This window comes from Apteryx mantelli, chromosome 13 (genome assembly GCF_036417845.1).
Source record: "Apteryx mantelli isolate bAptMan1 chromosome 13, bAptMan1.hap1, whole genome shotgun sequence".
NCBI classification, from domain to species: Eukaryota; Metazoa; Chordata; class Aves; order Apterygiformes; family Apterygidae; genus Apteryx; species Apteryx mantelli.
Genome location: NC_089990.1, coordinates 18,356,538 through 18,369,119, shown reverse-complemented (window position 1 = coordinate 18,369,119; position 12,582 = coordinate 18,356,538). Strand labels below are relative to the sequence as shown.

General features: G+C 44.2%; 1 protein-coding gene across 1 annotated transcript in view; it reads left to right on the top strand.

The window, feature by feature from the left end:
- TMEM255A (transmembrane protein 255A) overlaps positions 1 to 12,568 on the top strand; it is a 31,945-nt gene extending 19,377 nt beyond the window's left edge. Inside the window, exons 5-9 of the mRNA XM_067304257.1 lie at positions 471 to 533; positions 1,469 to 1,557; positions 3,825 to 3,987; positions 5,293 to 5,436; positions 9,820 to 12,568. Coding sequence (XP_067160358.1) covers positions 471 to 533; positions 1,469 to 1,557; positions 3,825 to 3,987; positions 5,293 to 5,436; positions 9,820 to 9,978 — 618 coding nt within the window. The 3' untranslated portion in view covers positions 9,979 to 12,568. The remainder of the gene's footprint in view (positions 1 to 470; positions 534 to 1,468; positions 1,558 to 3,824; positions 3,988 to 5,292; positions 5,437 to 9,819) is intronic.
- The last annotated feature ends 14 nt before the right edge of the window (positions 12,569 to 12,582 follow it).

Genomic DNA, 12,582 nt, shown 5'->3' with positions numbered 1-12,582 from the left:
CTTTAATGCAGGTTGTTTGCAGGCTGAGCTATTGATAATCCCCCAGAGCTTCCCCATAATTCCCTCAAGAGCCCAGAAAGACAAATTTACTAACAATTTAATGACAAGTTGTTATGAGTCAGCATGAAGAACCTCCAGGAACATAGGCAGCCCTGGGATGTGCCTGGGGAAATGAGGAAAGAATAATTCAGTTCAGGGTGGCTGCCGTCACCCAAAGGAGGCCAGCTCAAAGCCTGTTCTTCCCATGTTAACTTCAACAAGCACATGCCTCAAAAGACGAGAGTAAAAATTATCTGGGGCTGGAGGGAGGCTGCCAGGTTACTGAAAAGCTGTGGCATTCAGGTCCTGATGTGAGAGCAGGGCCCCTCTAACTCTGACCCATCTCCCCAGACCAGCTAGCTGGCAGCATGGTTGCCATTTCTGGTTTTGATTATAATGCAACGCTAAGTCTGGTACTCTTTCTTTGGCAGGATCTGAGGCCGCTGTACGCAGGACGATGTCAGTATTATTCCAAGAGTACAACCCCACCAGAGGTGAGAGCAGGCTTTACTACACTGGTGCTGGAAAGTCGGTGTGGGTCTTGCTCCATATTTGGCACAGCCATGCTAATGAAGGAGCTGGTAGAGAGGAGGTGACGGGAGAGAGGAAAATACACCAACTTCTATGGATCTTCAGCAATCCATACATTACAGGAGCAACAGGATGGTGCATTGAAAGTCCAGATAACAGTAATTTCTGTGTATATAAAGAGCATGCATCTTCTTCCACACCTCTGCTCTCTAACGGCTTCTCTAAAGAAGACAGGCAGGGACAGGCGTTCCTGCCATGTAGTGGTAATGCGTGGGTGGACATCTCTGACTACCTTTGCTCTGTTCTGGGAGTCCCTCTGAGATTTTCCTCCCAAGTTTCTGAGTGGTTTTGAATAACCACTATATTCCAAATTAAAATGTCTGCTTGAGGTGCAAAATAAGTACTATCCAGTGGCATTGGTGGGGTCCATTCTCTTTTGGGTACTCCCAGGTACACTTGAGCATTACTACCCACAAGCAGACAATTAACCTCTTTACTTCAGCTGTTTGCCAACACGGGAATTTTTCTCTCAGGTAGTATCATCTTATTGACAACTGTTTGTCTGTAAGTTACTATCTGGCAAAGAGTTTTAGTTCAGCAGGGTCTTGTCTGGTTGTAAAAGTTGCACAACCCCCTTCCTCTGCAGGCGTGTGCTTATCTGTGACTTCCCCATGGTGGGAGGAAGGGTGGCCTGGTTTAGTCTAATGCATCTTTATTCCTGTGTAACTGTATACTTCATAGGAGCTGTACTGCTAGGTAAGGAAAGAAAAATCTGCCTGGGGCTAATCTTGATACCAGTGCAAAATCTACATATCGAGCAGGCCAAAGAGCAGCAGAAACTGTGTGTGGTGGTTGTATCCTCATGTGTATCCTCTGTATTTCTTCTGAATTCACACAGGCAATCTGTCACCCACAACGTCGTGCACCCTGCACACCCAAAATAAAAACCAACACCTGCTTCTGCTGTGACCTGTACAACTGTGGAAAGTGAGTAAGCTAAAAATACCATTCCTGGCCACGGGAAGAGCAAACACTGGTCATGCTGCTTCGCAGGTGTTTGAATGGACAGGATAAGGCCCAAACAAAGTATTTATTAATGACAGCTGTTGTGGGAAGAGGAATTACATTGTGGTTGCTTGCTGCAAGACTCCCAGTCAGAGTGAGCAAGTAAGAGTAAATACACTACAGTCGCCCCACCTACATGTAAGCATGCTACAGGCCAGCCCAGCTGGAAGAGGGAAGAGGGCAGGAGTTCCTGGTACTTCCATTCCTGTTGTTTTCCCCAGCTTTTCCCCTACTGAGTGTCCCTTGTTTTAATACCTTCCTTCTGTTTTGGCACCACTGTTTCATTGGGTTTTATTTTGTTTCAGAAGATTGAAGGTATAAAAACTGGGATACTCTTCCTCTTCTTCATCACTGTTTTATCCCCCACCCCTGGCAGCAGGGAGGAAAGTTCCCCGGCTAGGGCCACCTGCATGTTCATAATCTGTTTCCTCTCTGCCCAGTGAACATTTTCGTGGTCACAAAAGGTTGAAAAGTGTATCGGCGCTTTGCAGAGAGGGTAGTTACCGGCAGAACACCACAGCGTGGTGATCACACTATCATTAAATCTGGCTAAGGTGCCTAAGCTAACTTAACTTAGAGCATGCGCTGCAGCATGTCGTTTGGAGTGCCTAATGTGTGTCAGCAGCCAATTAGTAAATTGATTTTTCTTAGTGCTGTCTCTTGCCTAGGGCTGTTTAAGCCTTAATATCTCTGATGGTGCTTAGTTGGGCTGGCCCCCACTTACAACACTGACTGTGGTGGAGGCCAGATCAAAGAATGCTGCTGGGGCAGGGTGATTTGGTGTGTTGGGAAGGGTAATCCCTGATCTGTGGCCTGTAGGACTTTATTTCTATGCTAACCACTACAGAGGGGTGAAGCTCATACCTTCCTTGGACAGTTTACAGAACTACATTCCTGTTTACTGCCTGAAGGGAGTAAGGCACAGAGAAGTTACAGGAGTAGAAATACTTGTAACTGTACCAAATTGTTCCTCTTTTTTTAATCAGGTTGGTTCAGGGTCCTGCCTCTCACTTTCCCCTCTCTTACATCAGTTGTTGCAATCTTAATCTTGCCTGGTGCTACACAAATGATACAAAAAAAAAAAAAGAAAAGAAACTGAAATTTAGTAATGAGGGAAGGAGAATGGCTCTTGTGAAAGGGTGCAGGTTCCTGCAGGCCTTACAGGGAATCTGCTGGGCAGCTGAGCCTGGATCTTCTGGTTTCCAGGCTCCTGCTTCTTGACCTTAAATATGAGCCAATTCTTCTCAGTTTTCTCAAAGGCCTTGTGTGGTTTGAGCCTCACCCCAAATGTGAACTGGGAGATAAGTCATTCGTAAGCCCTTAGAATTGTTTGTTCCTGAGATGTATGTTTTCTTAAGGGATATTTGCTGTAGTCCACTACATCTGATACTTTACACCAAAAGCCAGTCTGTTCCCCCAAGTGGCAATCAGAGAGAAGTTATTACTGAAGAATCCAGCATGTAAGAGTCTGGCCTACATATTGGCAAGAGCTACTCTCCCTATTCCAAAATAATGATTCATTCCTAAATATGATTCAACTGAGTTTTCTCTGTCTCTTTTCTACATATGGAAAAGTTTAAAAATGTTAGCAGAAGGACCTCTGCCAGGGTCCCAAAGGTCTTGCCAGCCCATGTCATTATAGAGTTGCAAAGGGTGGGTACCTGGAGCACAGAGGGCCAAGAAGGCCGTGTTTCATGGCCATGCCCTGCCATGCCAGGAAGCCAGCTGTGCTGTCCAGTACTCTTGTCCCACCCAGCTGCTGTTGTCACTGTAAGAAGCTGCCAGTGTTGTGCCTCTCAGGGACAGCTGCTCTTCCTCAGGACATGGACTGATTTCCCTGGGTAATTCCAGGACTGGTTTGTAAAACACTTGGGAAGTCTCCAGGATGAAGGTCTGGCTCTAAGGAGGTTTCAGATGATAGAAATACGAGGCAGATTCAGACTCAAGGACATTTTGGCATTTGGAGGGCTTGCAGGGCTTGTTTGTTTCACAGATCAAGCTCTTCTACCACTGTCACACAGGGAGATCTCAGATGCCTCAAGGATGGAATCCAGCAGGCTTTAATCCCTTTCCCTCAGAAGTTAGGCCCAGGCTATCACTAAATTGCAGAATGCATTTTACTGTCTGGTGGAATTGCTTAGATTTTACTGCATGGTGCACTTTTTTACTGTTACTGTTTCCTAATCCAGCAGAGTAGAGATCTCTGGAGGCTACTATGAATATATTGATGTTAGCAGCTGCCAGGACATCATCCACCTTTACCACTTGCTTTGGTCCGCAACAATTTTGAACATAGTGGGGCTGTTCCTAGGGATCATTACAGCAGCGATACTTGGAGGCTTTAAGGACATGGTAAGATGGTACCAGTTTCTCTGTACATTGTTTTTTAAAAATGAATCGTGAAAACATCTACTGGTATTTCAAAGTAAATCGTTTATGCATCACTGCAGTCAGGCCAGGAAGAAGGGTATGAAATAACTGTAAGGAGAAAGTGAAAATGATTCAGTTTTTAGATCTGGTGTCACCACCTGAACGCAATTAGAAAAGATGAACAGGGATAGGAAATTGCATTTTCAAAAGGAACCTTCTCAGAGGTGTTGGCAGTGCCAGGATTAAAAATGAGCTGTTTCTTAAAAATTGGTCTTCCTTTTCATGGCATTGACCTTCTGAAAGAAAATGACTGGCGGGGGGGGTGCTCATGAGTTGATGATTTTATAGCAGTGGTAGAGTTCTGAGTTTTACAGTATACTCAGACATCCCTGTTTGGCTGAAACTCTCCATCTAGTTTCCTCACAGTGCAAAACTTGAGAAATTGAACTGGGGCTGAAACCAGATACGCGATTTCAAGCTTCAGATGATGAAAGAAATGCTGTTCTGACAATGTGAGTTTTGAAATACTCTCGCTGAGCCAGACTGTCTGTTACCTTCCATACATTTTTGTTCAGCAGAGAACAAATCAAAGGGGAAACTGAGCATTCAACAGATAAATTTGGGGTTTTCAGTCAGTCCCTTGTGACTCATTTGGAATAATAAGAAATAAGATGCCCAGAAAAGGGCATTTGTTGTCCTGACAATATATTTTTCTTACAAATAAATCTCGGGCTCTTTGGCAAATGTGCCTTATTTCAGAATTATGAACTTTCCTACACTTTTTTCAAACCTACCAAAACCTTCCCAAATAAAATGAGGCATGTTCCCAGCTGTGCATTGCAGTCTTTGAGATTTGGTCCACACCAGACAGCCTGTGAAACTGCAAAAAGATGCGCAGAAGTGTCTGTGTACAAGAAGAGTTGAAATACGCTGATCTCAAAATTCCATAAATAACAGAGTAATCAAAATTAATGGTTTCTTTCTGCTATTTCTGAAAATTCACTCTAAACAGTTATTTTGTTTCAGTACTAGCATGCACTGGGCTATTGCCAGGCTTGTTCTGGGGAATCTGAAAGGGAACAATGGATGGCTAAAGAACGAAATGACCTCAAGGCTCGCCCGCTGCCTAAGAGGAAACTGGATTGCCAGTTGTTAATTCAGCAGAATTGGGCCCTAAAGACACACTGCTCCTTTAAAATCATTTCTGCTTTCATTCATCTGTCAGTTTTCTGTGACTCTGAAGAGGTCCTGGTTAGCAAGCTGAGATTCTCTTTTTTGTTTTGACAGACTCCCTCCCTCCCTACACTGAACTGTACGGTTGAAAATGCGCATCCTTCAGTATCTTATTATTCAAGACCACAGGTGACATCTTACAACACCTACTACCACAGCACTCCTCATCTGCCTCCCTATTCCGCATATGACTTTCAGGTATGGAACAATACAGGACGTTTTCTTATTTAGCTACGGGGTTGAATGTAGCCTGCTCTGCAAATTCCGGAGGGCTAACTTCCCGTGTCATTTACATAGCTTAATTTTTCTGTTCATGCAGAGAATACCAAATCTTTCCTACTAGCCACTGATCCTTGGCTGCGTTCCCTCTTATTAAGACAGTGTTCTCCTGAGAGCTCCTCTCTAAGAGAAGGCAACAGAACATGCCACCTGCCTCCCTTGTCATTCACTGGTAGAGGCCACATTAAAAATAGTCAGTGCCTGTGACACCCACAACACTCTGAGGGTAGAGGCAAAGCAAGATGTTCAGGTACTAGTTTTTATGAGACCAACTGCTATGCCTGAGACACAGATGAGCTTTTGGAAGCAGCCTCTTTGAGTTTCTGTAGACATGTATGTGATGGAAAAGTTCTTCTGTTTTTTTTCACACACTTCAGCTGATCTAAGAAGATCCAGTTGCTCCCTGCAAACCTAACCTCAACCGTAATGCACCCCTTTCTCATCTGAGCTATGGAGCAGTGCAGTTAGAAACAGTGTTGTTATTTGAACTTTGCTGTCGACTTCTGAGTTTTTGCTTTTTGAAGCAGATGGGGAGTTCCTACCTCAGCTCTTCTGTCAGGTGGATGTTACCATGGTGGTGACAGTGATTTAACACATCATACATTTTCTTTGCAACCATCATGGCTGGAGACTTTTTTAGTTAACAAGTGCTTAAGCTCATCAACATCAGCTAAGAGATGTGGTCTCTAATAGCCACAGAGCTGTGCACTGATAACCTCCTTCCTCAGAGCCGTGCCCTAACAGTAACTTGGGTCTAAACCTTTCTGTCTTTACTGGTAGTGCCACAGGACAACACTGTTGTTAGGGCCTCCTGGAAATGCGTGAACATTTCCAACATCAGAATTTCTAGGACGTGTTTATACAGATTTGTGATTTTTCTTTGATATTAGTGCAGCCTGGGACTGTCAACTGTGTTGTATAACTTTCTACAGTTATAAAGATGCCAACCATAGCCTATACCAAAACAAGCTCTACTGCTAAGCTCTCTTGTCAGGCACTCAGCTGATAATAAGCACCGTTTAACTCTGGGTTTGTCTGTACTGCAGCTGAACCAGCAGAAAGCTCAGCATGGGTGGATTTGCCCTGCTTTTCAACTAAAAGGACTGCTAGGGCTCTCCTTGTGCTTATATCTCAGCTGGCCAGATGAAAGGTAGTTGAGTCTCTCTGTGTCTCTCTACAGTGGTAACACACAGGTTTTGGCTTAGGAGTTAGCACAAAAGGTGGGCATAATGCAAGGTAATCAAAATTTTAAGTAGCCAACTCTCACTTTCAAAAGCCCGTTGAAGTCTGCACCCTGCTGATTCTCCAGGAAACACGAGGGTCGACGTGGAAGCATTAACGGAGTGTCAGGGCACAGAGTGCGCCCCCCTTCTTGGAGCTGGCTGAGTTAAATGGTGTAGCTGCCTGAGTCCAAGGGCAGCTCCTTTGCTGATAAGAGCTGTTGTGAAGAAGGGTAGAAGCGAGCGCCTGCCCTTCCTTGCTCTTGGGAACTGCTTTTAAGCTGAGATTTTACTGCTGGCCCTGCATGTGCTATATTGCAGCTGTGCAGCAGCTACATCTGCACTCGGTCCTGCCTCCATGACCCTGACTTGGACCTGCTGGCTTGGCTTCCTGGCCTGACCTCAGACCTGCCTCAGACCCTACGAACTTGCTGGGTGGTCAGTGGACTGTGTCTGACCCTGACTGTGGCCCTGATCTTGACCCAAACTTGCAGCTCTGCATCCTGGCTCCTTGTTGGCGAGGTCGCTGCTCGTGCCTGCCTTATCGTGCTCCGCTCCCAGCTCACCTTTCCTTACGGAACTGCTGGGCCTCACTGCTCCCTGACAGCACAGGTGGGGGCCAGCAGTAAAGCTTGAGCATAAAAGCAGTTCCCAAGGGCAAGGAACACCAGCCCTCGCATCTCGCTCTCTGCACAGCAGCTCTTATCAGCAAAGGAGCTGACCTTGGACTCAGCCGGCTAAACTCTTCAACTTAGCCAACTAAACTCCTAGATGGGGGTTGTGCTCTGGGCCCTGACACTGAGGCCTCTGGTGTGGAAACTCTTCTCTGGGGCTTTACTCTGTGATCTGAGCAATGTCTGAACTGCCCTGACACCTTCTCCCGTGTTGCTCCCCATGTCATATCTAGTGGGACCAACCTTGCTTCTCAAATCCCTTTCAAAGGTTGCATTCCCTCTTTCAAGAACTTAGCTAATTCACACTGCTCCCCAGTCTTTCCACGCATCTGTCCTAGGGAAAAAAACAAAAAAAAAAAAACAGAATTTCTAGGAATATTTGTGCCTGTGGAAAATCTTTGCTTTCACACAACTTCAAAATGGCAGAACCGACTCTGGTTTTTGGAGGCGCACAAGCCGACTGGTGTTGGCAGAGGACTCGGACGCCACTAGTGTTTGCGCTGTAGCTGGGTGCTCGTGGCTAATGACGTGCCACCCCGCTGAACAGGACCGTTCATGGCGGCAAAGGCAGCAAGCCTTCGCGATGGGCCTAGTTGGGGACGGGGCAGGCGCTTCTGGCGAACGTATGTTATTTCTCAGTGTGTGCGCGTGGTTTGGTGGCCAGGGGACAATCCGCTGAGAAAGTTTCAGTCCTTGAGCGTTTTGACTTCTGCAAGTAGGGAGCCAAGTCTGGCACTGGAAAGCGGATACAGGTGAGTGGCTCATTTCGTCACAGCAGTGGCCTCTTCTGCCTTTTATTCCCTTCCGTAAGGGAAGAATTAGGGTGCCGTCCTTCCCCTGGCCGGCTTCGTTAACGAAGCCGGGCTGCCACGGAAGCCAGAGCGGGCCAGGCCTGCTCCGCTCGGCGCTGCCGCCACGCGGCTCTGCTCAAGGCTCTGGCCGTTGCTAGGCAGCAGCGCGCAGATGCTTTGTAACGTTTAAAACCCAAGGTTACGCTCGCTAACTGCTATCAAAAGCTGCGCCCGCTGCAGCCATGTCGTTTCAAATGTCTTTGCTGTCCGGGGGCTCCCAGCGATTGGGCTTGACGGGAACTGGGGAATGAGGGAAAGCTATTGTTATCTGAAGGAGAATGAGGAACAATCTCTAAGGCTTTCTGTTAGCCTCCTCCATGACCAAGCTAGGCTTTCATTGATTAGCTATCTGCTTAATAAACTGTAACAGATCAGCTTTAGAGAAGTGACATATTACTTTAAAAAAAAAAAAAAAACTGTTTGAAAACAGTCTGTTACTGCAGAATCAGTCACCCCCCTCCCCCAGGACAGAACCGAGCAGTCGCCTCCGATCCCCTATATTGTTTGCGGCTCAGCCTCAGCGCGTGAATGCGCTGCTCCGGCGCTGATCCCTCGGCGTGCGCTCCCACGCCCTCGGCAGCACGCTGCAAATCCTCCTCTCGGTTGTGGTGCTGGCAGGGCTTTATGCTGGGCACGTTCCGGGTTTGCAGTCCGTGCCCACGGCGTAAGAGAGGAGCCAGTCTTAGCGTGGTGAAAAGGTGCTTGCTGTCTAAATGCCAGCAATAACGTGCTCTATTTCAGTAACGCAGTGTGCTGCTAGCGTGACTGAGTACATTCCAGCCGCTGTTCCACAAGTGGGCCGGGCGGCAAAGCGGGTAACACACGGCACAGCTTGGGAATGTGATTGTTGGGAATAAAAATAGGGCTATAGTGGCCAGAGGAGTGAGTGCAAGTGAATGAGACTGTGTCTTCTTACCTATGCGGAATTCATTTGTCTGGCCTGTTTCTGGACAGAATCCAACATGTTCACAGCTTTCTGATAGTGCCAGCATCATATGGCTTAAGACTTTAGACCTAAGGTATTTTTGATAACAAAGATATTTTGGAGAGCTGACATTAATTTTCAGGCATGCACAAATTTCATTTCTCCATCTTTTGAAGCTTTTTGCTAACTGAAGGAATACATTATTTTGTTGTCATTAACTTCCAGGTTTTTTTAACTAGTGATAAAGAGAAAAGATAGTACAAAAAGAAATTATTTACAGCCTAATCATTATTGCCACTGGCTGATGTGTGAAGCCCAAGATGTGAAACTAATCTGGATTCAGTTGTCCAGCCTCTATGAAATGCAGCAGGTAAACAGTAGAAGTCTAAGGAATCCTTTGCAAAACTGTTACTTACAGCCTGTGCTTACCTCAAATGCAGCGAGTTATTTGCAAATTTATTTGTATGTGCATCTGTTTTCCAGAATTGAGTCTTGAAACGTTAATGAAATTGTATTGCTTGGAAATAAAGTATTGATTTACCACTGTCCTTTAAATTAAGCAAAGCCTAATGCTTTTAAGGTTCTTCTCCAAATGCAATGTTGACAACAGTCATCTTGCTTTCTCCCTGCAGCATTCCAGTGTGTTTCCAGCCTCTACTCCTTCTGGCCTTTCAGATGACCCCCAGTCAGTGTCACCATCTCCCAGCTATATGTGGTCCTCTAATGCGCCTCCTCGTTATTCACCGCCATATTTTCCACCTTTTGAAAAGCCACCACCTTACACACCGTAAAGAATGGGGAAAAGAAGAAGGAAATACTTGCTGTTGAAATAATTGTGAACATTTTGTATTTATATTTTACTGTGGGAGGGAGCAGGAGGATAGATAAAGAAGAGAATTGCAAATATGAATACCAGATTGGACTGTTCTTTCTTGCAAGACTTATTTTAGAGGTTTAACAACTGGGTATGGGGAAGGAGACATACTGCTGATGTTTCAGTGTCAATGAGTAACGAGTGACCTAAATTCCAGCCTCTGTGTTTTACAGCCAGGTTCTCATTTTTTAATAAAGTGATACAACACACATGATATATTCTGGTCTGCCTTACTCCATCTTGAGCCAAGCTGAGGTAAGGGTAGCCAAGATCAGTAGTTGCCCTGCTTAAGGTGATGGTGCTTGCAGACAGCTGAACTTGATGCTTGTTTCATTTGACCTTTGGCTTCCAGTTGTTGAGCTATCGCAGGGCTGCAGGACCTAGCTCACGGCACTTGTTGGTTACAGGCTACGCACACGCACAAGGAAGTTCTAGTGAGGAGCCAGGACGGTTTCTCAAACTGTAGCACTGTTACTGATGGAAAGAGGTAACATCATGGGATATTTTCATGTGTATCATAGCAGGACAATTGGAATATTGCTTTTTGGAGGGGTAAACATTAATAGGCAATCTGGTTTATTTCAGGATGCTTCTTAAGACGGGAGGTGAAATGGAGTTGTCTGTCTCAGAATTCTTGTATAAATAATGCTAAAGTCAAACAGTTTGGGTGGTTGCACTGCCTAAATTTTCCTTGTATTGCTATAAAGAGCATCAGGAACTGTGCACAGGTCACTGAAACACAATGAAGTGAAGACACTTTTTTTTTCCTTCTATTTGGTTGGGAAATTTTTTTTAAGACTGTACTTTTAACTTTTTTAATGGATTGAATCAGCATCCTGAATAAGCACTGTTTTAGTAGCTATATAATAGGCTGCACACAGGGAACTCCCACTATTAGTTCTCCAGGATGCAAGTCCCACATGGATAAAATTCAATACCATGTAATGTAGGATGAAGCTGATAGGAATTTGCAATTATTATTGTGACTTTAATTTAATCTTCAGCTGATGACTATGCTGATTGGTCTAGATTCCAACAGATTTTGCATGCATCCTGCATAACAAAAGAAGGTCAGCTTTGTTATGTGATACGGTGTCCTGTAAAGTGTGGTGCTACTGCAGGAAGTGATTTCAGATGACAGCTTTCAGATCTGAGCTGCTCAGCCTGAGCATTCTCAACTCTGCTTACTTCAGGGATAAAAATAAGGTATCGGTGTTTTACTCCTTATTTCCAAAAGATTTGATTTCCTTTGCATCAGATTGTTGACCCTAATCCTAAATTGTCTATATTTACATTCAACCTTGATACAGACAAAAAGGTACCTTTTTGAGCTGTCTGGCTTTCAGAATCTAAAAATGGTATACGTGCTAGGAAAACACAGCTGGATTTTGAATTGCAATATCTCTGTACTTGTAATCCTAACAAATTTGAGATTCTGTCAGAATGAAAAATAAGCACTGAAGTCCCTGATCTCACTTTTCAAAGTACACCCACACTTTATAATGCTGTTTTTAATCCTGTGCATTTGCAGAGCCTTTATGTTATGTGTTAACCTTATCATTCCACTGTCAAACACAAATCGCTAAAGGATGACACTTCATCAGAAGCAAACGTGTAACATTTCTCCAACAATGAAGACAAATAAATGGCTGGAGAAAGTAATAAAACTCACAGGATTTAAAGCAGTAATGTATGCAGAACATATCCTAGTAACATTTTGTTTTACTGTTGATTTGTTTTGTTGACTGTTGAAGTGCAGTGCCTATAACCTTGGGTACTGGAAATAAATTAACATACCAGGGCTTCATCCACTTTATATTACATTTGCCTGAATGAAATCTTGTTAAGAAGATTGTGTGCAATTTAAAATAGGCAGTACTTCTTTTGATAAAACTCCCCACAAAAACTAGAATTTGAAGGGCACATTAATTTCTTAGTAACAGAAAGCCTTTTATTGCTACATCTTTGAAGTAACAGTCCTGTCCCACTTTTGACAAACATATACTGTGCCATTTGTGCCTATCTACTAAATAGGGCTAGAAGGACGAGAGGACACTACAGGACAGGACTTAAAGCATATTGCTAAGAAACCAAGCAGGATTCCTGAGGGGAGCGTAACTTAGTGGCAGGGAAATAATAAGGAAATGGTTTTGTCATTGTTTTTGACTTGACAGAAATACTAACCTTAGGAAGTTATCCAAATTCTTTTTTTTTCTCTCTCTAATGAATCTAATCTAAGACATTCTAAGGATTCTTTAAGCAAAAATTACATTGCTGCTTTAAATTCACTATCAAAGGACAATTCCATTTTTACACTTAAAATAATACCAGTGGGATTTTCTGTTCAATGAACCTGTTTCCTTCTGCTTGAGTAAAACTAAGCGTTTAGTGTAAATGCAATATTCTGCACTGTATCCATCATTTCTTATGAGAATGTAAAGATTGTGACTCATATGTACCCTTTTATTACTTTACCAAGTTAAATAAAATTGTGTGAATTTTGTAAACATTTACAAATTGC